Below are 27537 nucleotides of genomic sequence, written 5' to 3'. Positions count from 1 at the left end.
AATAGCGACCACCCTGACCCACCCCACGCAAATGCCCCCTGACCCCTGTCTCCTCCCTGGAACTGAGAGACCTGTCCCCCATCCGGAAGCGAACAGGGAGATGCCTGGCATCTCAGGTACCTACCACAAGTATGTTGTGCTGGGTATAAAATTTGGGGTCCCACCCCTGAGGCCACCCCAGGCACCAGCTCTGACTTCAACATGGCCCCAGGCAGGGATGGGACCACATACTCTGGATGAGGGGCTGGCCAGGTCCTGAAGACCAGGCGCCCCAGGGAGAGTCATCAGGACAGCAAGACCACGTGTCTGGGTCTTCGACCCAACTTCCTGGGCAGCCTGTCCTCCACACAGTCCAAATTCCCGAGCCCCAGCCGGGTGCCCACACAGTGTCCAGAAGTCTGTCCACTCCCGGCACTGACACACAACCCTTCCAAATGGCGAAGGCATCTCTTTCCTCAAGTGACCAGTGCTTGGTGGCATCTCCAGGGCAGGTGACCTCGCTCCAAATACCTTGAGTACCTTTTTCCCTTGGCCTCTGTGCACCGGCCACCGCGGCTCCTCCAGGTCCTCTTGGTGCCCTTGGGTCTCTGTGGGCAGCTGCTGCTCTCCCAGCGATGCCGGCAGCCAGGTCTCTTCTCATCCGCCTGCTTCTGGATCTTTCCCCACAACAGACATTGACGTTTTTCAACTCAACACTGAACACCGCCGGCCTGGTACCCGAGGGAGAAGTTCTGGCCATTCCCGGGGCCCATCGGCCAGGCGTGGTCACCAAGGCGGGACTCCTTCTCTTTGGGAACGATGACAAAATGGTAATCACACTCACCCACGTACCCCCCACCACGTTCCCACCCTTGGGCTCCGATCAGATCCCACGGGAAGGCGCCATCCCTGGGCGCTGGCAAAAGCAGGGAGAAGTGAGACCAGGCGGGAAGAGCCCACGCTGCCCGGGCCTGGAAGCTGACCCCAAGCACAGGCTGCCCGGAGTGGGCTTCCTCCCTCAGAGCTGGGCACCCAGTGTGGCATCAGCCAGCGGGCGTCAAGGAGACGGCCCTGACCTCGCGGCCTTGTTCTGGACTTTCAGAGTGTGGTCCTGAAACTCTGGGGCTCTGCTTCCTTCTCTCTGAGCAGAGATGCCACAGTAACGTGGCACAGGTACAGCGGTTGGAACCAGGCCGGGCACACAACGCACACTGATTGGCATTAACAGACTCTTCAAATCAGAAGAGCAGCTAAATTATGGGTTTTTTTATTATTTTTTTGGTACCAGGGATTGAACCCAGGGGTGCTTAACCCCTGAGCCACATCCCCAGCCCTTTTTATATTTTATTTAGAGACAGGGTCTCACTGAGTTGCTCAGGGCCTCGCTAAGTGGCTGAGGCTGGCCTCCAACTTGCGATCCTCCTGCCTCAGCCTCCTGAGCCGCTGGGATGACAGGCGTGCCCCACTACCCTGGGCTCTCCATTGATTTTTTTCAGTGTAATTCTTGAATTAGCATTTTTTTCTGATGAGCAGGCATCCTTTCAATCAAAATAATAGTCATTACACTTTGAAAGAAAACAGGAGGAAGGATATGAGCTATGGGATCCTCTCTCCCTAGAATCATGGCCTCTGGCTCTGAACTCCTCTGCTCCTCGTGCATCTGGGTCTCCCTGCTCCCTCTTTGTCATGAGTACAAAGCCTGGAGTACCCAGCTCAGCACCACATGCCCTGCCAAACCACCCTGATCTTTTGCAGCTACTGGTGAAGAACATCCAGTTGGAAGACGGTAAGATGATCCCAGCCTCCCAGTTCTTCAAGGGAACAGCCAACAGTGCCCTGGAGCTGACAGAGGAAGAGCTGGTCACTGCTGAGGCGGTGCGGGTAAGAAGCACCTTCTGGGGTGCTGTCCGGTTGGGCAGGTTGTCTACTGCACAAGTGTTTTGTAAGTAACCTTCCCTGAAGCTGGTGTATGTACCAGCCCCAGAGGCCCTAGATGCTAACGGTGTAGGCCAAAGCCAACTCTGTCATGGGCAAGAGACCCGCCACAGCCAAGCCGATGCATAAGTTTGGTTTTAGAATTGCTTTGATAGAATAATGGCGGGTAGGAATAAGTCCCCCAAGGCCAGGGGTCAGCATCAGAAAGAGGTCAGGGAAGGCTTTCCGTCGCCCTCAGAGATGCCCCCACACTGTGTCACACTGGGGACACCCGGAAGTGGGTGTCCAGGGGCAGCTGGTACCTGCCTGCCCAGTCCCCAGCCATCTCCTGTGGCAGGCCAGTCCACCCCAGAGAAGCAAGTGGTCCAGATGGCGTGGGTGGGACAGGCCTCTCCTTCCCCAGGAGGGGGTCATTGCAGGACCAGCAGTCCCTGTGGGAAGGGACAGCGCCTTGGAGTGGACAGAGCCTGGCTCCCGGCCATGGTGGGCACGGCGTCAGCAGGAGCCGGGTCCTCACAGGGCCTTTCTCCCCAGGATGCTTGGAAGCGGATCCTCCCCAACGTCCTGGAGGTGGGAGACGGCACCGATTTCTTCAAGTCGGGGGCCGCGTCTGTGGATGTCGTGAGGTAAGGGTGGAGGGGTCGTGTCCCGGGAGTCGCGAGTCCTGTGGATTCCTGGGAATCGAACCCCCAAACGCAACTGGTAGTTACACTGGCGGATCCTGCAGGCCAGGGGCCCTGGGCCTGGCCGGACGGGTGCGGCCCAGCTGGCCCAAGCTGGGAGAATGGGATGCAGGCAAGGCGACCAGGGGACTCACGGGTGCAGTGTTTTAAAACATAAGGACGGTTTCCGTACAGCAGAATGTGGGTCTTAGATGAGCAGCTCGGTGAGCTTCAACGTGATGAACGTGAGCCTGAAGCAACACGCGCTGGCGTGGACTGCGTCGCTCTAGACGTCCCCCCACCCACAGCCAGTCTGTCACCTGAGATTAGTTTACCTGTCCTTCAACTTCCTAGGAAGGGTCCCGCTTGCCACTCAACAGTGGTGAGTTCTGGTCTGATCAGAGGGAAGGGCGCAGGGGGTATTGGTAGACCCTTGCTTGCAAGAAGGAGTAAATGTTCCTGGGGACACAAACCCCTCTGGAGAGCAGGATGGAGATTCCTCAGAAAACTTGGAACGGAACCACCATCTGACCCAGCTGTCCCACTCCTCGGTTTATACCCAAAGGACTTAAAATCAGCATACTGCAGTGACGCAGCCACATCCATGTTTACAGCAGCTCAATTCACAATAGCTAAGCTATGGAACCAACCTAGGTGCCCTTCAACAGATGAATGGATAAAGAAATCATGGTACATATACACAGTGGAATATTAGTCAGCCAGAAAGAAGAGTGAAATGGCGGCATTTGCTGCTGAACGGATGGAGATCATGCTAAGTGAAATAAGCCAATCCCAAAGAACCAAAGGCCAAATGTTCTCTCCGATGTGCAGACGCTGACTCACAACAAGGAGGAGGACACAGAAGTTCACTCTAGGAGACAGAGGGGACTGAGGGGGAGGGAGGGGGATGGGAAAGACCGTGGAATGAAGGGGACAGAACTTTCCTGTTCACATATGAACTCTCGACCAGGGAAACTCCACGTCCCGTCCCACCACAAGAATGGGAAGTCACACTCCATGTGTGTGTGGCATGTCAGAGTGCACCCTGCTGTCACGGACAGCGAAGACGGACACATAAAAAAAGGGAAAAAACGAAATGTCTTCAACAGAAAACGCAAGTCCAGGGTTAGCGTTCTTGAGGCATCTGACTACTCCAAAGGCTGGAATTCTGTCATTGACATGGTCCCCATCTGCTGCGTTGGGGTTGAGGCTGCATTTGCAGATAGGATTTGTCCAAGGGCTGGGGATTAGACTCTGCCTGCTGACCACAGGGACAGCATCTCATCCCCCCGGAGCTGCAAGCACTGTGCCCAGCTCTGCGGCCCACTCTATACGTCACAGTGGTGTCAAGATGGCGGCACAGTTGCTCCCGCCTAGGTGAAGGAGAATCGGCTTTCCTGCGATTTCAGCATAAGGCCCTTGATTTGAATATTGCTGACTGTAGAGTCATGTCCACCAATAAGTACCCGTCGCAGGCCAGGGCAATTCTTTGGAGGCAAAGGTTGGGTCAGCTCCAGGTAAGGTACATCTTTTGGAAAGGAGGGAGAAGGTTGCTTCCTGGGAAAACGTGAATGTTTGTAGGAGAAATAGATGCTGCACAGGCAGAAACAGCTGTCTACCGTACGTAGGGAGAGGTTTCTTTCCTTTCAAGAAGATTCAAAGCTGGGCACCGTGGCGTGTGCCTGTCTCCCAGTGGTTTGGGAGGCTGAGGCAGGAGGATCACAAATTGGAGGCCAGCCTCAGTCACTTAGCAAGACCCTCAGCAACTCAGCGAGACCCTGTCTCTAAATAAAATAGAAAAAGGGCTGGGGAGGTGGCTCAGGGGTTAAGTGCCCCTGGGTTGCTGAGTCACTGGGATCACAGTTGCTCAGGGTCTCATTACGTTGCTGAGGCTGGCCTCCAAGTTGCGATCCTCCTGCCTCAGCCTCCCAAGCCGCTGGGATGACAGGCATGTGCCACCACATCCAGTTCTTTTGCCCATTTCTGTTTGGTTATTTCCTTTCGTAGGATTGAGTTTGAAGAGTACTTTCTATATTCTGAATACAAGTCCATTATTAGATAAGTCTTCTGGAGATACTTCCTCCCTATCTGTGGCTTCTCATCTTTCCTTTTGGTGGGAGTTGAAGCCAGGGCTTCTCCAATGCTGGGCCAGCACCTACCCCTGGGCTACGTTCCAGCCCTTTTTACTTTTTATTTTGAGGCCGGTTCTTTCTAAGTTTCCCAGGCTGACCTGGAACTTGAAGTTCTCCTCCTTCAGAGTAGCTGGGACCCCATTCATGAGCCACCGTGCCCAGCTGTCTTTTCATTGTCTAAACATCTTGGCATTATTATTATTATTATTATTATTATATCAGTTATTTTTACAGAAAGGTCAACTGTGTCATGCATTCTTCACCAAATAGTCGAGGGGCTATTATTATTTCTTTTTAAGTATTTTTAGTAGTGCATCATAGTTACACCTGATCATGGGATTCATCTGGACCTAATCATACATGCGTAGAATATAATTCGCTCTGTTTCAGCCGGGCTCAGTGGCACACGCCTGTCATCCCAGTGGCTTTGGAGGCTGAGGCAGGAGGATCTCAAGTTGGAGGCCAGCCTCAGTCACTTAGCGAGGCCCAGACCAACTGAGTGAGACTCTGTCTCAAAATAAAATATAAAAAGGGCTGGGGATGTGTCTCAGGGGTTGAGCACCCCTGCGTTCAATCCCTGGTACCAAAATAATAATAATAATAATGATGATGATGATGATGATGATGATGATGATGATGATGATGATTTGCTCCATGTCGGCCCCCAGCAACCTCTTTCCTGTCAGCCGCCCTCCCCTCTCCCCTTCCTCTACTCTATTGGCGTTCCTTCTGCTTCTTGATTTACTATCACAGTGATCAGTGCAGAACGGTGGAGTGGGGGGTGGCATACCTGCCCCCCTAGGGAGCAGGACTTGGTCCATTCCACCCGCAGTCGCTGTGTTCTATTTTGGGGGTCAGGAAACTGTTCTGGGGGTCTGGAAACCGTTCTGGGGGGTCTGGAAACCGTTCTGGGGGTCTGGAAACCGTTCTGGGGGGTCTGGAAACCGTTCTGGGGGGTCTGGAAACCGTTCTGGGGGTCTGGAAACCGTTCTGGGGGGTCTGGAAACCGTTCTGGGGGGTCTGTCACTGCCCAGCGTCACCACCCTTGAATGATAGAGAACGGGACACCCAGGCCTCCCGGGTCCCCAGCCAGGCCCTGAGCCCCGACCTGGGCCGTGGGCCACGCGGAGGGAGCTGGGCCCCGGGGCGACCTGGGCAGCGGCCTCTGGACTCGCGGTCTCCGCAGCGGGGCGGCGGGTCGCAGGCCTCCCGGGCCCTTCAGGTCCCTGCCCTGCGCCTTGTCCTCCCGCAGGCTGGTGGAGGAGGTGAAGGAGCTGTGTGATCTGCCCCTGGAAAACGAGGACGTGTACATGGCCACCACCTTCGGGGACTTCATCCAGCTGCTTGTGAGGAGGCTGCGCGGGGAGGACGAGGCCGAGGAGGTCCCCATCGACTACGTGAGTCCCGGCCGGGCCCCTGCTCCCCGCGACACCGGGCGGCCACGGTGTTCAGTCCCTCCAGCTTCGCCCGAGGCCCCGGGGCTGCCAGAGCCACAGGGAAAACCCAGCGGAGAGTTGGGCCATCTGAGGCTCCGGGCGAGGGTCACACTCCGCACCCCAAGGGCGAGACCCCTATAGGGACAGGACACTGGGAGTTCCCAGCAGGGCCGAGTGCACCCTGTAGATTCGACTCGAATAAAGAAAATCTCACTGTCTTGAAGGAGTGAGCTCTGGGGTCGCTGGCGTGGCTGGTGAAGAAGAGACAGGTGGTCAGGGTGGACCCCAGGTTGTCCTAGAAATAGTGAACAGATGACAGGTTTCAGGAGGGGGATGGTGTCCCAGGGATTCCTGTGTCCCATGTGGAAGTCTGGATGCACCTCTGGTGGCTTAAAGGGCCTCGCCACCCGCGACTCGCCCCACATGCCATGAATCCCCCTGTGGCTCTCGGAGAAGGCTGGGGTCACACGCTGAGGAAGTGGCCAACTGGGGCTCCAGGCCATGCAGTCTGTCTCGGAATCTTGCTGAGTTGCTCCAGGCCTTACTAAGTGACTGAGGCTGGCCTCCACCTTGCGATCCTCCTGCCTCAGCCTCCCAAGCTGCTAGGATGATGTGTTCCTCACATCCCCTTATCCTTGCTGGTCACCCCAGGTGGAGAAGCAAGTGAACAAGCTGGAACTCCGGATGCCCCACCAGCTCTTCATCGGGGGAACGTTTGTGGATGCAGAGGGAGGCAAGACCTACGACACCATCAACCCGACCGACGGAAGCGTGAGTCCCCCTCCTCCCTGCTCCTCCACATCTCCACCCCGCCAGGCCTGACCTCGGGCAGTCCTGGCCCCACGGCCTTTGCTCAGGCCTCCTCTTGGGCCTCCATCTTCACAGAGGATATGCAAGGGTCCTACTCAGTCTCCAGCCTGAGCTATAGGAAAGGAAGACAGTGGGGAGTTCAGGTTGGGAGGCGCCAGGCCTCCACAGGGACTTCAGCCTGCTTCAGGGACCAAAGACAGAATTAAAAGTCCCCAAGGAGCCAGGCATGGTGGTGCACGCCTGTCATCCCAGCAGCTGGGGAGGCTGAGGCAGGAGGATGGAAAGTTGGAGGCCAGCCTCAGCCACTTAGTGAGACCCTGAGCAACTCAGCGAGACCCTGTCTCTAAATAAAACATAAAAAGGGCTGGGGAGATGGCTCAGGGGTTAAGCACCCCTGGGTTCAACAAAGAAAATGGCACAGCAGGGACAGGGGACAGAGGAAGCAGGGGTGGGTCCAGAGGCTGGCAAAAGGGCCTCCTTGTCAACTCAGTTCTGCTTCAGAAATTCTTTCTGCTGGACTCGCTGAATTCCTGGGTCTCAGCTATTGCTGGGGACACTCCGCTCACCCAGCCTCAGGGCCGCTGGGTGCATCTGGGTGGACACGGGGTCTCTGGCAGCAGCCGTAGCCTTTTCCCACGGCCTCCTCTCCACGCACAGAGCCTCCCCTGAGGCTGCCCAGGTGGCCAGGGAGTGTCCGAGCACCCGGGGTCCAGGGAGGACTGCCACTCTCCATTCCTGCCACAGGTCCTCTGCCAGGTGTCTCTGGCCCAGGTCAGCGACGTGGATAAGGCGGTGGCTGCGGCCAAGGAAGCCTTTGAGAACGGACTGTGGGGGAAGATCAGCGCGCGGGACCGCGGCCGCCTCCTGTACAGGTGCGGGTCCAGCCTCGCCCCTGCCACCACCACGGCCTTCAGCTTGGAGCCTGGGGCGGTCCTCCTACCCAGGCCTCCTCTCCTGGGATCCCAGGTCCTGGGAGCAAAGCTGCCAGAACTGACCAGGCTGGGGCTCAGTAAAGACTCTTGCGAGGTGGGAGAGATGTCTGCAGACAGAAGTGGCCTCAGGGCAGAAGCACCAGGTGGGGCACTCGGAGATACAGCCCGGCGCTTACCTGCGCTGGCTTGGGTGAGGAAGGACTCAGGCCCCTGCAAGCACCAGATAGCAGGGCAGGGGTGCAGCTGGTCCTGGCTCTGCTTGTCCTCGCTCACCCTGACTCTGATGTTGGAATCTCTGGGTCTCACCTTTTCCTTAAAAAAAAAAAAAAATGTTTAAAGCCAACAGGGGCGCATGCCTGTAAATCCCAGCAGCTCGGGAGGCTGAGGCAGGAGGATCACAAGTTGGAGGCCAGCCTCAACACCTTAGCCCTATGCAACTCTGCGAGACCCTGTCTCTACATAAAATATACAAAGGGCTGGGGGGGTGGCTCAGTGGTTAAGCACCCCTGGGGTCAGTCCCTGGGACCAAAAAAGATCATGTTTAACCTTGAGAGAAAGGGGCTTTCTCCAGGGAACCCCAGTCCATGAGTTTCTGGTAATCACTTGAGATTCGTCGAGCTGTGACCACAGAGATGGAGGGGATCTGGATGAGGGGCGCTGTGTCCTTGGAACCATGGGGTCTGCAGTTGGGGGGCAGGAGCCGTCTCCCCCCGTAGGTGAAGTGCTGTTTCCAGAAGCAGGTGTGTGCTGGAAAGAGGAGCCAGGCAGGTGAGAGGGCCAGCTTCTTCCAACTCCGATTGTCTTACTTTTATTCTCAGCACCCTGGAAAGGCTCGCCAGAGCATGGCGCCTGGTCCCACCCTGGCCTGTCTGCTGGCAGAATTCCTTTCCTTCACCTTGGGGTGTCCCTTCCAGAGGACAGAAAGGCCAAGACAGCCTAGCACCAGGGCCTGAGTGGATTGCAGACTAGAGCAGAGACTGCAGGGTCTGGGTGGTCTGGGGCGGAGGGGGTCAGGCGTGCTCAGCCAGCAGAGGTTTCCAGACCCCTGGAGACTCCCCCGGTTGTAGGGAGGCATTGGCTAGTGACAAATGCCCAGAGCTGGGACCGGGCAGAACTGTGAACCCTGACATCCAGGTGGTCCCGGGAGCCTTCTGGCGAGCTCTGCTGCCCTCTAGTGGCGGGTGCGTCATACCAACCCGGTGACTGAAGGCGCTCTGCTGCCCTCTGGTGGCCTGTGTCAGAGACCCGGGCTGGGGGGACAGACGTCTCAAGGGCCTGAGAGTCCCCTAGTGACGGGTTCCTGCTCTGTGCAAATTCCCAGTTGCCTCAGAGGAGCTGTGTCCCTGGCTGGCTCTGCTGAAGCTCAGCAAGAGAGAGGGTGGGATGTGATGTCCCAGGAGGCAGGCGGTGGGGGGTGGGGGGAAGGACCTCCCAGGGAAGTGACCGCAGTGTCCCCTGCTTCAGTGCATGGCTCTCAACGATCCCAAGGCAGGAGGCCTGACTTCCCCAAACACCTGCATGATGCAGGGGGTAAGGCTGGTGGACGGGACACCGGGGCAGGACCCCAGACTGAGGTCTGGGCAGGACCTCCGGGCAGCTGGGCCAGCCCTAGAATTGTGGCTCTGTCCTAAAAGCCACTCTGGAGCACCCTGGAGACTGCAGAGGCCACTCTGGACAGGAGCAGACCTGGGGTGTGTGCGTACGCATGTGCTGAGGGACAGGGCAGGGACCGGCCAGCTGGCTTCTTTGGTAGCACGTTTGTCTCTGGACTCCAGTGTCTTGGCAAGATGGAAATGGTCCCAGCTCTGTGATAATGCCCAGCACATCCATCAGAGAACAGGGGCCGAGCAACTGGCCATCAGGGACCTGCCACTCTCTGTGGGCTAGCAACACGTGGCTCCCTGGCGTCTCCCTCTTGTTAGCCCTTGTTACGGGGCTGGAGCTGCCTCTCCATCTCTGGAGCCGCCAGCCCCTTGGTCTGGCAAGGCAGCCATGCTTGCCCTGCTTGAAGCCATCCAGAGACAGGAAGGTGGCCTCGTGGTGAAGCCAGTGGGCCCAGGACCCTTCTGAGTGCCACCAGAGAGCGGGTAGCAGCTGTCTCTCTGCTTTCGGCTGCAAGTGGGTCAGTACCTCGGCAGGGTAATTCCATCCATAGGCTGAAGCTGTTCAGTCCATAGAAATTTCCAGAAGGGAAAGGAAGCTAAGGAGAGATGGACAGAGATCTCATCCTCACCCCCAGGAAGGGAGATAAGCTTTACTGTCCCATCATGCAGGTGAAGAAACTGAGGTCAGTGTATCCGACCAGGTCAGCCCTGGAGAACAGGGTGGGGCCTCTGACTCGGAAGAGCCAGTGAGACCCGGCCAGGCCCAACCTCTCTTCTGCTCCTCCCTTGTCTTGGGACAGGTTGGCGGACCTCATGGAGCAGCACCAGGAAGAGCTGGCCACCATAGAGGCCCTGGACGCAGGCGCTGTGTACACGCTGGCCCTGAAGACCCACGTGGGCATGTCCATCCAGACCTTCCGCTACTTTGCTGGCTGGTGTGACAAGATCCAGGTGGGTTGCCTGTGAGCACGGGAACGGCAAGGTGGCTCCTTGGCCGCCAGGATGCTGCCTGACAAACCACACTGACGGTTGAAAACAGCACCCATTGATCAGCTCAAGGTTCTGCAGGGGGAAATTCCAGCGGGGTTCTACACCAGGGCCTTAAAAATGTACTAGTTATGAAATCAGCTCACTACAGTGACGTGACCACGTTCATGTTTAGAGCAGCTCAGTTCACCATAGCCAAGCTCTGGAACCAGCCTAGGTGCCCTTCAACAGATGAATGGATCAAGAAAATGTGGTATGTACATACAATGGAATATTACTCAGCCATAAAGAAGAATGAGTTTATGGCATTTGCCAGTAAATGGATGGAACTGGAGACAATCATGCTAAGTGAAATAAGCAAATCCCCAAAAAACAAGGGCTGAAAGTTCTCTCTGCTATGCAGATGCTGACTCACACTAAGGGGGAGAATAGAAGTTCACTGGATGAGACAAAGGGGATGAGGGGAAGGGAGGGGGATGGGCATGGGAAGGACAGTGAAATGAAGGGCACAGAACTTCCCTGTGTTCATCAATGAACACACGACCAGGGCAACTCCACGTCAAGTCCCACCACAAGAGTGGGAAGTCACACTCCATGTGTGTATAATGTGTCAGAAGGCACTCTGCTGTCCTGGGAGGCTGAAAAGGACAAATTATTTTTTTTTAATGTATTAGCTTTTGTGACCATAAGAAGTACCTGAAACAATCAACTTATAAAGAAAAAAGGTTGATCTTGGCTCACCGTTTTGGAAGTTCCAGCCCGCGATTAGCTGGCACCTTTGTCTGGGGCTTGTGGCGAGGCAGCGCTTCCTGGCGGGAGTGCTTGGTGAAGCAACTCCTCTCTTGGCGACCAAGAAGTAAAAAGAGAGGAGGAGACTAGGGTCCCATGATCCCCTTTAAAGTCACGCCCCCAATGGTCTGAAGACCTCCCATAAGAACCAGCTTCTTAAAGGTTCTACCACTTCCTGGTAGCTCCACATGCAGGAGACCAAGTCTCCATCTCCATCTCAAGGGGCTTTGAGGGACATCTCAGATCCAGAGTACAGGGCTGGGGTGCAGCTCAATGGCAGACCATTCCCCAGCGTGTATCGAGCCCTGGGGTCCATCCCCAAAACCACAGACAAAGACCCAACTGGGTGCGGTGGTGCATGCCTATCATCCCAGCCACTCGGGAGGCTGAAGCAGGAGGATCACAAGTTGGAGACCAGCCTCAGCAGTTAGTGAGATCCTGCCTCAAAATAAAAATTTAAAAGGAGAGGCTGAGGAGGCCATTGAGTGGTGGAGCACCCCTAGGTTCAAATCTCAGTAACACACCCAATAAAAGAGACAGAGACGAGAGGAGGAGGAGGAGGAGACAGAGAAGGAGAGGGAGGAGGAAGAGGGGGATAAGGAGGAGGAGGAGGGAGAGGAGGACATGGAGAAGGAGGAGGAGGGGAACAGAGGGAGGAGGAGAGGGAGGAGGAGAGGGAGGAGGAGGAGACAACCATAGAGACTCCGCCAGATCAGAGGCCTGGGTCTGCTCCGAGGCTCTGGTGAGCATGGCTTGGGGCCGTTCAGACGCTCTCCCAGGTCCGCTGTAGGTGGCCGCAGGGCTGGTCTGCAGGCCAGGACTGCTCTCTGGTCCTGGCCCGTGACCAATTCTTCTGGTGTCTCCTTGTCACTGGTGAGCTTTGAGTCTCTCTCGCCCTCCTCTTCTGACTGTGGACGACGGCCCCCTTCCCGGGGGCTCCTTGGACATTCTGGGTGCCTGGGCGTCACCCCCATCCCGCGGTCCGTCAGAGCAGCGAGCTGCCCCCTATGCCCAGGTCCCCGGGATCAAGCGTGGGACCTTGGCAAATTCCCTAGGGAGGCGTACGACTCAGGGTCTCACGGTGTCTCTGCCGAATCAGGGCGCCCCCCCTCTCCTCTTCGCCAGGGACGGAGGGGTGTGGGGCGTGACAGTGACGGTGACGGGGAGGTGGGCGGACCAGTGGAGCTGCTTGGAGCCTGACCTCCAAGCCCACCCCAAAGATCCAGGCTAGAGACCTTGTCCCTACCAGGACCAGCGATCAGCCCCAGGGCTGTCCCTGCGGGCATCAAAGCAGAGCCCGCCCCCTGGCTGCCAGCCCCGCCCCCTGCCTGCCAGCCCCGCCCCTGACTGCCAGCCCCGCCCCCGGGCTGCCAGCCCCGCCCCCGGGCTGCCAGCCCCGCCCCCGGCTGCCAGCCCCGCCCCCTGGCTGCCAGCCCCGCCCCCTGGCTGCCAGCCCCGCCCCTGACTGCCAGCCCCGCCCCCGGGCTGCCAGCCCCGCCCCCTGCCTGCCAGCCCCGCCCCCGGGCTGCCAGCCCCGCCCCCGGCTGCCAGCCCCGCCCCCTGGCTGCCAGCCCCGCCCCCTGCCTGCCAGCCCCGCCCCCGGCTGCCCGCCCCTCCGTCTCTCAAGTCTCTGAAGTCTTCATGCATCAGCTTGGGCCTCCCACCCGGCGCAGAGTGGGGAGGTGGACACTCAGACAAGACCCTGGTGGAGCTGGCTGCCAGGTGGCGAGGCCTGGGAACCCCGCGGTGACACTCTTCTTCTTCCAGGGCTCCACTATCCCCATCAATCAGGCCAGACCCAACCGAAACCTCACCTTGACCAAGAAGGAACCTGTCGGGTGAGTCCCTGCCCTCGGCAGGACATGGCCACGCTGACGCTGCTCAGGCGACATCTGGGGTGACCCCAGGACAGCCCTTTATACACCTTCACGTGGGAGCCCTTCTGCGATGCCCGCCCTGTGCCGGGAGCTGCTGTAGCAACCTCACTGGTGTTTTGTTTAACGTCCCCAATAATCCTATGGTCATGGTGGCCAAGGGGGTACTCTCCAGAAAGTTGTAGAGGAGCAGGAGTGGATTTGGGGCTCACGGGGCAGAGGGCTCAGTCCACAGACGGCTGGCTCCGTTCCTCGGGCCTGAGGGGAGGCTGAACCTCATGGAGGAAGAGTGTGGTGCAGGGAAGCAGCTCCCCTGGGGACCAGGAGGCAGAGAGAGACTCCACTCCCAGATGCACATGTGTCCCCACAGCCAGGCCCCAGTGCCACCTCCTCACCACACCACCTGCCTCCAGGTGCCCCTGCGGGTCCCCCAGGGAGCCAGGCACTGACCGGTTTGAGGCTCTCTCGACCCGATCGTGTCTCCTCTGAACCTTCCTGCACCGTCTCCACGGGGGCTTTTGGGGGACACCTCACATCCAGTCCAAAACACCCCTTAGCTCACTGACCCACTTGCCAATCATCTCTGCAAGCACCCCTCCTAGACACACTGAGAAGTGTGCTTCACCAATTTTCTAGACATCTCTCAGCCCAGTCCAGTTGAAAACCAAGATTCACCATCACGATTCTCAAAGGACAGGAGGAGAAATAGAATTTCGGCCTGGATACAGCTGCCCAGTAAGGACTGGGGAGATGCAATTAAAAACTGGCCACGCACTACCTCATATGACCACCAGAGGGCTCCAGAGCAGGGCTGAGAGTAGGGCTGGAGTCAGGCAGTTCCGCGTCTGTCAGTTCGACTTAGCAGTGACCATCCAGGACACCTCCCTGTCGTGGTGAATCACACACATGGAGAAGGGGGTTTGCTCAAGAGGCCACACACTGGCCCCGACATCTGGCAGAGCCAGAGAGTTCTCTTTACTGCAGTGTCTTTGCCTTACTGATCTTCTCTAATTCATTTTGAGGTTCTGGGGAGTAAGACAGACTTCACCTTATGAATTTAAGGGGGACATATTCCTTCCATAACTGGGGGACTCATCTGACTTGCTTCCTTCTTTCAAGACTCCCAAAAAGCCCGTTTTGATATTTTATTTAGAGACAGGGTCTTGCTGAGTTGCCGAGGGCCTTCCTAAATGACTGAGGCTGGCCTCCAACTCGAGATCCTCCTGCCTCAGCCTCCCAAGCTGCTGGGATGACAGGCATGCGCTACCCCACGTGGCTCCACCTTGCATTCTTACTGATGGCCACACCTCACTTCCTTGGGAATGTTCAATGGCCTCCCAGTCTGAATGCCACCTGCCCTGTCCCTCTGGGCCTGCTATGTGGAGTGGAGAGGCTATCCTAACCCCTCAGTGAATTCCACTGTTCACGGTTTCCTGCTGGGCCTGGCTGCCACTTGTGTGCCAAGCCAGCTCTGACCCAATCCCTGTGCCCCCTGATATTCTTCATCCTGCCTGATCCAGCTAAGAAGCCATCGTGCTGAGAACCTTTGCAGGTGGCAGTGATGGGGACATGGGGACATAATGGTATCTCCTGCACGGGGCTCGCCTGTCTGTCCAGCACTATCATGAAGAGGTGCTGTTGAGGCCCGCATCACCCAGGGGCCAGGGCAGCGCAGGGCCACACGGGATTCAGATCTGGCCAGTGTATTTGGTGGCCCTTGGGTCTTGTTAAGTTGCTCGGGACCTTGCTAAGTTGTTGAGGCTGGCCTCCAACTCGAGATCCTCCTGCCTCAGCCTCCGCAGCTTCCGTGCTGACAGGCATGAGCCATGGCGCCCAGCTACGACCTCCTGGCTTTTTGTTCTCCCTTGCACGTGGCCCTGCCTCCCTCCCGGGCTGTCTGTGTCCCTAGGCAGCTCCCATCTGATCCGGGTCCTCTTCTACGGTGGGGTACCGCCAGACTCATGATGCATGCTGCGGCACCCAGGAGAGGAGAGGCAGGGGTGACTGTCTCCACGGGGCTGTTGATGCCTCTTCAGGAAGCCTGGCTTTGACATGGAGGCCAGGCCCCAGGAGAGGAGGAGGCAGTCAGCAAGCAGGTCCACTCTGGGCCGAGAAAAGGGACAAAGCCCGACTCATTGGTGCGGCAGGGTCTGCGGAATCATCATCCCCTGGAACTACCCCCTGATGATGTTGTCCTGGAAGACAGCTGCGTGCCTGGCCGCTGGGAACACGGTGGTCATCAAGCCTGCCCAGGTGAGGGGCCCGCCCCGCCCTCGGCCTGCAGGCCGCGGGAAGCATGGGAGAGACAGGGAGGCGCCCTTTGCCAGCACGGGGACTGGAGGAGGGGCACTTTGGAGGGGAGCTAGGCTTCTGCAGCCCCCTGGCCAGGGACAGAGGCACAGGTGAGATTCAGGCCGTCCAGCTGTCCCTGCTGGCCCTTTGCATCTGCTCAGGGGGCACAGGCAGACGCCAGCCCTCTGGATTTGTAGCACGGGACCCTTACTGTCTCCCCATGTTCAAGACCTGCTGTGACGTCTAGTCAGAAAACTAGACCCGACTCTTCTTCAGCTGCAGATCCCAAAAGCCCTAAAGGGAAGTAAGGTGGGTGGTGGGGTTGGAGGACCCCCCAGAGAAGCCACCTGGTGGTGGGAAGGATTTGGGGGTCACTCAGCCAGGCCAGGAGCATCTTCCCACCAGCCTCAGTTTCTTTTCTTTCCTTTTTTTTTTTTTTTTTTTGGTACCAGAGATTGAATCCAGGGGTGCTAACCACTGAGCCACACCCCCAGCCCTTTTTCTATTTTATTTAGAGACAGGGTCTCACTGAGTTGCTGAGAGACTTGCTAAGTGGCTGAGGCTGGCCTCCAACTTGCGATCCTCCTGCCTCAGCCTCCTGAGCCACTGGGATGACTGACAGGCATCTGGCATCACACCCAGCTTGACCAGAAATTTGCAGGGGCAGAAGAGGAACAATTTCTGAGGGACCGGAAGGGCTGGAAAACTTCCATTTTGATTTCCACACGTGGGACTATAGTCAGAGTTACGCACAGAAGCACGGAGGGCAGGGGTGGGTGGAATTTCGGTGGGCAGCAGCCACCTCCCTGGACAACCAGGTCTCCACCTGAATATTGGCAGTTCTCAGAGAGGCTGGTTTCGCTGAGGGACAGGGGAGGGGTGCGTTCTGGAAGGCAAGCTGGAGGCTTCTGAAGATGGGGACCTCTGGACTCGTGAGGGGCGTAGCGCAAACAAAGGAGAAGTGAACACAGTCCCTGGTAGGGTCCAGGCCTGCCCAAGTGGCCGGAGCCCCAGCAGGAGAAGCCAGGATGCCGGAGGTTGGCATGCCCTTGTTCCCACCCAAAGCCGTGAGGAGAGCTGTCCTGATTGACAGTGCCCCTACAGTCGACCATGAATGTGGCTTCTGGTACCCCAATCACTGCTGCCCATCCCTGCTTGCAACTGGGGCTGCTGGGAGAGAAAGTCAGAGAGGGTAGCTTAATCCCAGAGGCTCGGAGGCTGAGGCAGGAGGATTGCAAGTTGGAGGCCAGCCTCAGCAACTTAGCGAGGTCCTTAGCAACTCAGCGAGACCCTGTCTCTAAATAAAACATAGAAAGGGCTGGGGATGGGGCTCAGGGGTTAAGCACCCCTGAGTTCAATCCCCAATTAAAAAACAAAAACCTCTTTTTCTCCCCTGTTCCCCCAAGGTGACCCCGCTCACTGCCTTGAAGTTTGCAGAGCTGACAGTGAAGGCCGGCATTCCCAAGGGCGTGATCAACGTCCTCCCAGGATCCGGTGAGGGCTTCAGACAGGGAAAGGGCTGGGGCTCCAGGCAGCCAGAGATGTACTGGGTCAGAGCAGGGCCAGCTGGATAACGTGTGCTCGGAGGAGAGCAGGCTGGGGACAGCCAGTGTGGATGGCTGATCTCTGGAAGGCGGGTGAGAGATCTGCACCGGGAAGGACTTCCATTTTCAAATGCTTCGAACACCCTGCCCAGTGTCTGAGGGGTTGCTCGTTCTGTTGCTCAGGTCGCCGGCTTCTTTGGGCATATTGTCCTTTGTCAGATAAATCTTTGCAAATAGTTTCTACCCCAAACAACAGATGAAGGAGGACAGAGAGGCAGATTGGGATGCACGCCAAAATCACTTGCAGAACTTCGACTTACCGTCAAGGGGAGTGGGCAGGGGTCTAGGTCCAAATCTACCGAACCGGAATCTTCACAGGCGTGTGAGTTTTAAAGGTCTGGAGCCAGGTGGGCCGTGGAGAAGGAGAGGCTGGGCAGGAGGAGGGGACCAGGACTGGGCGATTCAGGGGGGGGTGGGGAATGACCTCCCCCTCCACGTGCAGTCCTGCGTCCTTCAGATGGCCGGCTTTGCTGAAACTTGCCTCAAATAACCCCTGGGTGACAAAACCTGTGTAATAAACCTGCTGAGCTAGCGCTGGGTCCCCTCATCAGGGCTGAGGTTCCGCCTGACCCCAGCTTTTTCTCTCTCTCTGAGTCTGTTTGTCTCTTCTCCCTCGCCGGTCTTTTCTGATGAGACATGGGGCCGTGGCAGTTGGCACCCGAACAGGGACAGGAAGAAGGCCGCGTCACCCCCACTGAACTGGCTGCCAGGAGAGGTCCTTGAGCTGCTCAGGGGAGTGGGGTCAGGGAAGATTGACGGTCGAAGTTCAAGGACGTTGGATCTGAGAGGGTCTCTGAGATACGGGCACAGGAGCCAGGCAGGCAGAGGGCGGTGAGTGGTCCTGGATTCCAGAGCAGCTCGAGAGATGCAGGTGACATTCAAAGGCCCGGCTGAGATCAGCCGAGGGGGCCGGCTCATGCCGGACGAAGCCGGGGCGCTGGGTCTGCTAAGGAGATGGAAGGAGGGCAGGCAGAGAAGTCGGGGCAGAGCAGGGGTGCAGACGGGGACAGGGACTTGGAAGCGAAGTCAGGGAAGGGCCTGAAGAGGAGTCTGGAAGAGGGCGACATCAGGAAAGCCCACCTTGAAGTCCCTCTGCCACAGAGGGCGGTTTGGGGACAGCTGGTGGCAGGGCTTGGCATGGAGACGGGAGGCCATGGTGCAGGGGACGAGGCCAGGAGAGAAACAGGAGGAGCAGCATGTGCCATCCTGCTTCCTGGCCAGCTGTGCCCTGAGGACAGGACTCCCGGGGTCTCTGAGCCTCTGATGCTCACTCCCTCCACGGACAGACCTGGTCTCTGCCGGAGCCCCAGAAAGAGCTGGCCGGCTGCGTGCCCTCGCCCACGGTGTGGACCCAGAGAGGCCGAGAGCCGCATGGGGCGAGGACGGGTTTGCTAGGGCTGCCAGGACGGGGGACTTAAACATCACAGCTTTTCTGTTCCACGGCAGAGGCTGGACTCCCCAGGTCAAGGTGTTGACAGGGTTGGTTCTCCCTGAGTCTCTCCTTGGCTCGGAGCTGCTGCTTCTCCTGTGTCTTCACACCACCCCTCCGTGTGTGTCCCTAGGGACCTCATTTTTAACTTAGTTACTCCTTTGAAGTCCCTGTCTCCAGAGAATCACCTTCAGAGGTGCTGAGCACATCTGGATCCAGGAAGGGGCCATAACTCCGCCCACACCGGGGAACAAGGCCCGGCGGCGGCACCTGCTGCCTGCACCATGGGGTCCACTCTGACCCTCCCACTCACCCCCACCCACAGGCTCCCTGGTTGGCCAGAGACTCGCAGACCATCCTGATGTGAGGAAAATTGGATTCACAGGCTCCACGGAGGTGGGAAAGCACATCATGAAAAGGTAGGGAGTAAGGGCTGCGGGGAGGGAGAGGCCGTAGTGGCCACAGTGTCTGAAGGTGCTGTCACGTAAGCTAGCAGCGCTTTTTTTTTTTTTTCTTTACTATACCAATTTTATTTTTTAAAATTTGTTCTTTTTAGTCATCCATGACAGCAGAGTGCATTCTGACACGTCACACACACATGGGGTATCACTCCCCATCCTTGTGTGGGACATGACGTGGCGTTTCCCTGGTCGTGTGTTCATATATGGACACAGGAAAGTTCTGTCCCCTTCATTCCACTGTCTCTCCCACTCCCATCCCCCGCCCTTCCCCTGGTTCCCCTTTGTCTCATCCAGTGAACCTCTACCCCTCCCCCACTCTGAGTCAGCATCCTCATATCAGAGAGAACGCTAGGCCTTTGGTTTTCTGGATTGGCTTATTTCACTTAGCATGATAGTCTCCAGTTCTATCCATTTACCAGCAAATGCCATCATTTCATTCTTCTTTATGGCTGAGTAATATTCCATTGTGTGTACGTGCCACATTTTCTTGATCCATTCATCTGCTGAAGGACACCTAGGTGCTACTTTTTGAGCTGCAGGGCACCCAGCCAACCCCAGTGGCCATGTTTAATCCCAGCATGTCTGTCTTCCTGTTCAGCCCTCGGGTGGCCTGTTGAGCCACTCAGACTTGGGTGGCCACAGAAGCCACTCAGATCAGCACTGTCCTGGCGCCATGCTGGCCTCTATGAGGCTACCAGCCCCCCATTGAAACTCAATTTCTGGGGCCGGATTTTGGCATCTTTAGTTTGAGTGGTGGGCACAGCCAGACAGCTGGGGGCTCTGCTGAGCACTCCAGCCTGTGGGGTCTCCGACTTCTTCCCACGTGAATGCCTGTTTTCTGTCTCTGCATCTCCCATGTTTGAATGGCGCTGCGCTGGTGCAGGGCACAGTGACCTCCCTGACCTTCCCCTGCCTTTGGGTTCAGGAGCCACCATCCCTGTGGCTGATGAATCACATCTTTGGGGTCAGAAGAAGCCGGCACCGTGCCCTGTGAGCAGGCCCATCCAGCCTGGCCGGATGGGTGGGGAAGGAGACAGAAACCACCAGGAGTCAGCAGGTCACTGACCTCACAACTCAACCTGTGGAGGTCACAGTCAAATCTCAGGGTGCATGTTTCAAATGCAGAGAGAAGGCTCGAGCAAGGTCTGCTCTTGGAACCGTCTGGAAGGAGGGGTGCCAGGGGATTGAACCCAGGGGTGCTTAACCACTGAGCCACATCCCCAGCCCTTTTTATGCTTTATTTAGAGACAGGGTCTTGTTGAGTTGCTGAGTGGCTGAGGCTGGCCTCCAACTTGCGATCCTCCTGCCTCAGCCTCCCCAGCTGCTGGAATTTCAGGCGTGTGCCACCACACCTAGCTTGGAGGGAGGGTTTGGGGCAAGTTTTCAGGGAGGCCCTCTCTGCTCTGACTCTGCATTTATCCCAGGGTCCTCTCAGAGTCAGCCCATGGGCAGAACCAGGGTCACGGGGACCCTCCTTCCCCGTGGGCCCTGGGTGCTGACACCCAGGGTTATGCCTGGCATTTTTCTGGCTCAGTTAACTGAACACACACTGGAGAACAGCATCATTGAGATTTGCACACAACCCCCAGCTTCTGCACCTTCACTGAAAAGCTGAGATGCCAACACTCTGTGGCCTCTGCCAACTGGGGGATGATTCTGCATCTTGGTTCAGCATTTATGGAATGCCAGCTGTATGCAAGGTGCAGTAGGAACCAGGCAAGTGTATGCCTGTCCTGGTGAAGCTCATGTTCTGGCAGATGGGATGAGTTATAAATATATAGTGGAACCCAAACAAACAGCCCAATCAATAAATAAATGGGCAAAGGTCTGAACAGGCACTTCACAGTCAATCAACAAATGTATGAAAAAAATGTACAACATCTCGAGCCATTAAAGAAATGCAAATTGGAGCCACACGGAGATTCCATCTCGCTCCAGTCAGGATGGCAGTGATCAAGAACGCTAGCAACAATAAGTGCTGGCGAGGATGTGGGGAAAAGGTCCACTCATCCATGGTGGGTGGGGCTGCAAATTGGTGCAGCCACTCTGGAAAGCAGTGTGGAGATTCCTCAGAAAACTTGAAATGGAACCACCATTTGACCCGGCTCTCCCACTCCTCGGTTTATACCCAGAGGACTTAAAATCAGCATACAGCAGTGACACAGTCACATCCATGTTTACGACAGCTCAATTTACAATAGCTAAGCTGTGGAGCCAACCTAGGTGCCCTTCAGCAGATGAATAGACAAAGAAACTGTGGTACATCTACACAATGGAATATTACTCAGCCTTAAAGAAGAATGAAATGATGGCATTTGCTGGTAAATGGATAGAACTGGAGACTATGGTGCTAAGTGAAATAAGCCAGTCCCAAAGAACCGAAGGCTGAATGTTTCTCGGATATGTGATGCCAATTCACAATAAGGGAGGGGCACTAGGGCAAAATCGAGGTCATTTGGATTAGACGGAAGAGAAGGGAGGGGTTCTGGGGGTAGGAAGACAGGAGAATGAATCGGACATTATGACCCTGTGTGCGTGTGACTATACGACCAGTGCGATCAACCAGAAGAGAAAGGAGTTGTCCTCCATTGATGTGTGACATGTCAAAGTGCATTCCACTGTCTGTATAACCAATTAGGACAAATGAGAAATGTTAATTAAAAAAAAAAAATATATATATATATATAGTGGAACCCCAAGTACCTGATAGAAGCACAGGGAGGTGGTGGTTTTATGTGGGGGGGGGGGTGTCCAGAGAGACTCCCCTGAGCAGAGAACGCTGTGGCATTTGAAGCTGGGGGCATCTGAGAGAACAATCCAGAAGGTGGGGGACGGAGAGGGCAGAGCCTGGGTGGCGGGATGGGAAGGTGGGCATCGGGGGAGGGGAGGAGGCGCCGGCCGCGTCTGGGGCACAGCACGCTTAGGGCGCGCCCTGGTCCCCTCCGCCTGGGGCCCGGGGTCCTGTGTCCCTCCAGCTGTGCTCTGAGCAACGTGAAGAAGGTCTCCCTGGAGCTGGGCGGGAAGTCGCCCCTCCTCATCTTCGCTGACTGCGACCTCAACAAGGCCGTGCAGATGGTGAGTGCCGGGCTCAGACAGGGACCGAGGCAGGGACAGGGGACGGGGAGGGACAGCAGCAGGGGCACAGACACAGCCGGGTGGGAGGAGGGCGCAGTCAGCTTGTTCACCGCTGTGACCCAAAGACCTGACCAGAGCCATCAGAGGAGAAGCTGATCTGGGGCTCACGGTGGCAGAGGGCTCAGTCCACAGACGGCCGGCTCCGTTCCTCGGGCCTGAGGGGAGGCTGAACATCATGGAGGAAGAGTGTGGTGCAGGGAAGCAGCTCCCCTGGGGACCAGGAGGCAGAGAGACTCCACTCCCAGATGCACATGTGTCCCCACAGCCAGGCCCCAGCGCCACCTCCTCACCACACCACCTGCCTCCAGGTGCCCCCAGCGGATCCCCCAGGGAGCAAGGCACTGACCGGGTTGAGGCTCTCACGACCCGATCGTGTCCCCTCTGAACCTTCCTGCACCGTCTCCACGGGGGCTTCTGGGGACACCCACACCCACACCCTAACCGCCTCTCAGTGTCCTGGTGACCCCTCAATCCTAGGACCTCAGCCCCAGCTCCAGGCCCCTGCTGCTAGGTCCTGCGGAGGGCCCGAGGCCCAAGGCCTGGAACTGGGCCACAGCACCCGGTCCCCTGCAGGGCGTTCCTCTGCCTCCCAGAAGCAGGCTCGCGGTGGCCCCTGAGGGTCCTTGTGCCTGGACTCTGGGGAGAGCAGAATGGGAACTCGCGCGGCTTAAGAGCTGACGCCTCGCAGGCGGACACGCAGCCGCTCTGCTTAGGGACATCTGGCCCTAGAGGCTTGGGGTGCCTGCAGGTCCCTGTCACCGATCGATCACCACAGTGGCAGAAGCAGGAGCTGGAGCAGCGGGATTGGAGCCCTGGGAGCCGAGTCCCCAGGCTGTGGCCAGGAAGTGGGAGGCTCCCTCCACGAGCCGCGCCAAGTGCCCTGCCAACAGGGGCCCAAACTCACCTACTTAGAAAAGCAAGAGCCTGCTGCGCTCGGGGCTGTGACTTGGGGGACCGTCCCTCTGGGCCAAGGCGTCACTCGCAGTGTCCTGACCCTCCTCTCCGGCTGCAGGCTGCCCTCCTGAGGCAGCTTGCCGGGGCCTCCCGGCCCTCGTGCGTGCACCCTGATGCCGCCGGACCTGAACCTGCCTGTCTGCGCCTTCCCAAGAGCCCCGTGCGCAGTGCTGGCCAGACACAGGCCGCCTCCCCTTCCCGAGGCGGGGACGGAGCCTGGGCACCTGCGAGCGGGCGTTCCCGTCCCTCTGCAGGGGATGAGCTCCGTGTTCTTCAACAAAGGCGAGAACTGCATTGCGGCTGGGCGTCTCTTTGTGGAGGACTCCATCCACGACCAGTTCGTGAGGAAGGTGGTGAGTTCCGGCCCAGGGCAGGGACAGGCTCCCTGTCACAGATCGCCACCCACCTGGGTCATGGGACCTGCAGGGGAGGTGCAGCAAAGCTTTACAGGGTTTTATTAATCAAGCCCGAAAAGGGACCCTCCGTGACTGGAATTGACATGACCAAAGAAGGCCTGTGGGCTGTGGGGTTGGGTGTGGTGGTGCACGCCTGTCATTCCAGGGGCTTGGGAGGCTGAGGCAGGAGGATCGCAAGGGAGGCCAGCCTCAGCAACTCAGCGAGGCCCTAAGCAACTCAGCAAGATCCTGTCTCTAAATCAAATATAAAAAGGGCTGGGGACGTGGCTCAGTGGTTAAGCACCCCTGGGTTCAATCCCCGGTGCCAAAAAAATAATAATAAAAAGAAGTGGGGTCTATGTCAGGGGGCTCCCTAGAAATGTAGCCTGGGGCCATAGTAAGGTGCCTGTGGTTTGCTGAGGACAGAACTTCTCAGGGTTCACCTGGAAGGCAGAAGGCACCCGGGGAGGATGGGGGAGAGAACAAGGTCACAGCCTCAGGTCAAGTCCACGGGCTCTGGAGCACAAAGTACCCCTGCAGGTGCCCCTGGAGTCCATCAGCCAGGCTTTCGGACCCGCCCCGAGTCAGGCAGGTGCTGGTGATGGGAGCGACTCCATCAGTCCCCAAACGGCGCCATCGGCATCTGCTGCAGGATTTACCTTCTCACGGAACCAAACCCGAAGGGCAGGATGAGGCTGGCCTCCGGGCTCAGTGGGTCCTCTCGAACCCTTTAGGCATACCTTTTTGTTTTCGGGTGCTTTTTGCCCTTGGGCCTCGGGCAGGCTAAGCATGTGCTCGACAGCCAAGCTACAGCCCCCCCCCCCCCCCAAGAAGAGCTTGGTGTCTCTCCGCCTGGTTTCTCTGTGGGTGGGCTGTGTTCCTTCCTAACAGCCTCAGAATGTAGGCGGTGTGGGGTCGGCAGGTCCAGCTTGACAGTCCTATAAGCTGGAGCCGAAGAGGGAATAACTATCCCCCCACACCTCTGTTACAAAAGCCCCCTAATCCAGCAGCTTGGGAGGCTGAGACAGGAGGACCATGAGTAGAGGCCAGCCTCCGCAACTTAGCAAGGCCCTAAGCAACTTAGTGAGACCCTGTCAGAAAATAAAAAGGGCTGAGGATGTGGCTCAGTGGTTAAGCACCCAGGGATCAATCTTGGTGCAAAGAGAGAGAGGAGGGGGGAGAGGGGAGAGAGAGAAAGTCATGGGGAAGGATGCAGGTTGGCTCTACCCGACTCTGTCCATCCTGTTTTTTTTTAAATTATTGCTTCTTCTTAGTTATACATGATGGTAGAATCCATTTTGGTAAAACTATACAAGCCTGGGCTATATCTTATTCTGATTAGGACCCCACACTTGATGTACATGATGGTGGAACTCACTTGGGTAATCTTATAGACAAACACAGGAAAGTTCTGTCCCATCATTCCACTGTGTTCCCATTCCCATCCCCCTCCCTTCCCTTCATTTCCCTTTGTCTAATCCAGTGAACGTCTCTTCTTCCATTGCCCCCACCCCCTTATTGTGAATTAGCATCGGCACATCAGCAAAAACATTCAAGCTTTGGTTTTTGGGGACTGACTTATTTCACTTAGCATGATGGTCTCCAGATTCATCCATTTAGCAGCAAATGCCAAAAAGTCGTTCTTTTTTATGGTTGAGTAATATTCCATTGTGTATATGTGCCACATTTTCTTGATGCATTCATCTGTTGAAGGACACCTAGGTTGGTTCCATAGCTTAGCTATTGTGAGTTGAGCTGCATAAACATTAATGTGGCCCTGTGACTATAGTATGCTGATTTTAAGTCCTTTGGGTATAGGCCAAGGAGTGGGACAACTGGGTCCATTCCTAGTTTTTTGGGGAACCTCCATACTGCTTTCCAGAGGGGCTGCACCAATTTTCAGCCCCACCGGCAATGGATGACCCTTGTCCATCCTTGACCCAGGGATGGCAGTTCTAGTGGATTCAGCTGCAGCCAAGAGCCCTCCCTCAAGATTCTGGAAAGCAGAACTGAATCCCAACAGGTAGTGTAGTAGGACATTATCTGTAGCCATCCAAACCTTTGATGTGTAGCCACAGACAAACCGGTTAGGAAGGGTGTTGGTCAGGTTACCATTGCTGTGACAAAATGCCTGAGATAAGCAACTAAAAGAGGAGAGATTTATTTTGGCTCAGCATCTCAGAGGTTTCTGTCCACGGTTGGTTCAGTCTCGCTTTGGGGTCCGTTGTAAGGCAAGGCAAGAACACCGTGATGAAGCGTGTCTGGCAGAGCAAAGCTGTTCGTCTTGCGATGACTTAGCAGCAGAGAAAGAGAGGGAGAGGCCATGTTCCCAGCATCCCTTGGAGCGCACACTCCCAAGAGACCTCGCTTTCCGCTCAGCTCCACCTCTTCAAGGGCCACCGCCTCCAGACAGCACCACCCTGTCTCTTTGGAGGATGCTTCAAATCCAAACTATTGCAATCTGGTACCAGATCAGGAATGACAGATCAATATCCCAAAGGCCCTGAGGAAAGAAAAGGACTTTCTAAGAAGGACCGTATGGCTTTTGCTGTGTAACAAAACACCCTCATAACTAAGTACCTGGGCATCACGAGATTCACTTAGCTCCTGATCCTGGGAGTAGATTCACCTACACTCGCTTAAGCATCCGCCTTGAGCCTCCAGGGCAGCTGCTGGCTTGGCGGAGATGGCTCATCTCTGCTCCTGCGGTCCTTCAGTCTTTGGTTTGTGCTCAGCTGTTCACTCAGGCAACGATCAGAAGTTCTGGTGTCTGTTGGCTCCACAGAATTCTGCTGGCTAAGGGTCAGGAAGTAGAGGAGAGGCCCCCTCTGTGAGAGGCACTATCAGAATGTGTCCAGGGATTGACCAGGCTGGCTGAGTGAGTCCTACCTGTCACTGCGCCAAGTCCACCTCAGGAGAGCCGACTGGGACAGAGAGCCAGCAACAACTTCAGACAAACTGATCACGGAGAGCAGGGGTCTCCGTGCCTCCTGCATTGGTGTTGGGGGCCCTATCTGGCATCCCTAAGGAAATTGTAAGATTCCTTCAGGGTCCACAATCCCAGGGATAATTTCTCCAGAGAATCATAATCCTATATACGTTTTTCCGTTACTATAACAAAATACCTGAGGTAGGCTACTTCATAGAGAAAAGAGGTTGATTTTAGCTCACACTCTGGAGGCACAGGCCTCAAACGGCATTGCACAGGCTCTGACCTGTGTCCCCTGACCTGCCGAAGGACGTCTCCACCAGCGTGTGGTCTGTCCCCTGCCCTCCTTGTAGAGGCAGCAGGATGCAGTCAAGAGCACCCTGATGACCTAATCAGATCACTTTCCAAAGGCGGTGCCTCTTGACACCCTGGCTGGACTACGTTTCCGCCCTCTTAACACCGTTAACCTGATGACACTTTGGGGATTAAAATCCTGCACGAGTTTGGGTCACAACCTGTGTTCAACGGCTAACATAATGGTGAGGAGGGAAGTGAGAACGGCGTCCGGGAGGGGGCTCTTGGTATCCAGGAGACCCTGGGGAGCGGTTTGGGTCACTGGGGAACAGAAATGGGTGCGACTGACTTCAGCCTGGAGTCCAGAAGGTCGCTGATGCCGTTCACCTGAGTTCCTTCTCCGAACACCTCGTCCCCCATTCTGGATCATTCTGACTCGCCACACCCCTGGGTGGCTCCAGATTCACTCCATTACCTCTTCTGTCACATCCCTGAGGATACCAGGCCAGCCTCTCTAAGAAGCAATGACTAGACTCAGCATTTTTTTTGGTACTGGAGATTGAACCCAGGGGTGCTTACCCACTGAGCCACCTCCCCAGCCCTTTTTATATTTTAGTTAGAGACAGGGTCTCACTGAGTTGCTTAGGTCTCACTAAGTGGCTGAGGCTGGTTTCCACCTTTCAATCCTCCTGCCTCAGCCTCCACAGTCACTGGGATTATAGTGTGTGCCACCACACCGGGCTTCAGACTTAAATTCATGATGGCTGAAGCAGCAGGCAAGGCTTCCTGGAAGAGGGGACTTGAAAGATGGATTGTGAAGCAGACAGAAATGTGGGCAGGGGTGGGTGGACTTAAACCTCAGTCCTGGTCCCTCCACTCACCGTCTGTCTTAGTCAGCATTTTG

The 27537-nt window shown here is 56.6% G+C and overlaps 1 protein-coding gene across 3 annotated transcripts in view; it reads left to right on the top strand.

Moving 5' to 3' along the window:
* Positions 1 to 27537, top strand: part of ALDH1L1 (aldehyde dehydrogenase 1 family member L1) — a 47024-nt gene that overhangs the window by 13869 nt on the left and 5618 nt on the right. For all 3 annotated transcript variants that reach the window (XM_079122242.1, XM_079122244.1, XM_079122243.1), the window contains 13 exons: positions 672 to 809; positions 1735 to 1860; positions 2449 to 2540; positions 5961 to 6105; positions 6796 to 6915; positions 7699 to 7826; positions 10291 to 10441; positions 13034 to 13104; positions 15288 to 15393; positions 16839 to 16926; positions 18791 to 18884; positions 21902 to 22001; positions 23270 to 23368. In XM_079122242.1, the coding sequence (XP_078978368.1) occupies positions 672 to 809; positions 1735 to 1860; positions 2449 to 2540; positions 5961 to 6105; positions 6796 to 6915; positions 7699 to 7826; positions 10291 to 10441; positions 13034 to 13104; positions 15288 to 15393; positions 16839 to 16926; positions 18791 to 18884; positions 21902 to 22001; positions 23270 to 23368 (1458 nt within the window). The remainder of the gene's footprint in view (positions 1 to 671; positions 810 to 1734; positions 1861 to 2448; positions 2541 to 5960; positions 6106 to 6795; positions 6916 to 7698; positions 7827 to 10290; positions 10442 to 13033; positions 13105 to 15287; positions 15394 to 16838; positions 16927 to 18790; positions 18885 to 21901; positions 22002 to 23269; positions 23369 to 27537) is intronic.

Source organism: Sciurus vulgaris (genome assembly GCF_902686455.1).
Source record: "Sciurus vulgaris genome assembly, chromosome: 19".
In the NCBI taxonomy this organism is placed as follows: Eukaryota; Metazoa; Chordata; class Mammalia; order Rodentia; family Sciuridae; genus Sciurus; species Sciurus vulgaris.
Note: the sequence above shows the minus strand (reverse complement) of the source record. Positions and strands in the feature narration are given on the sequence as shown.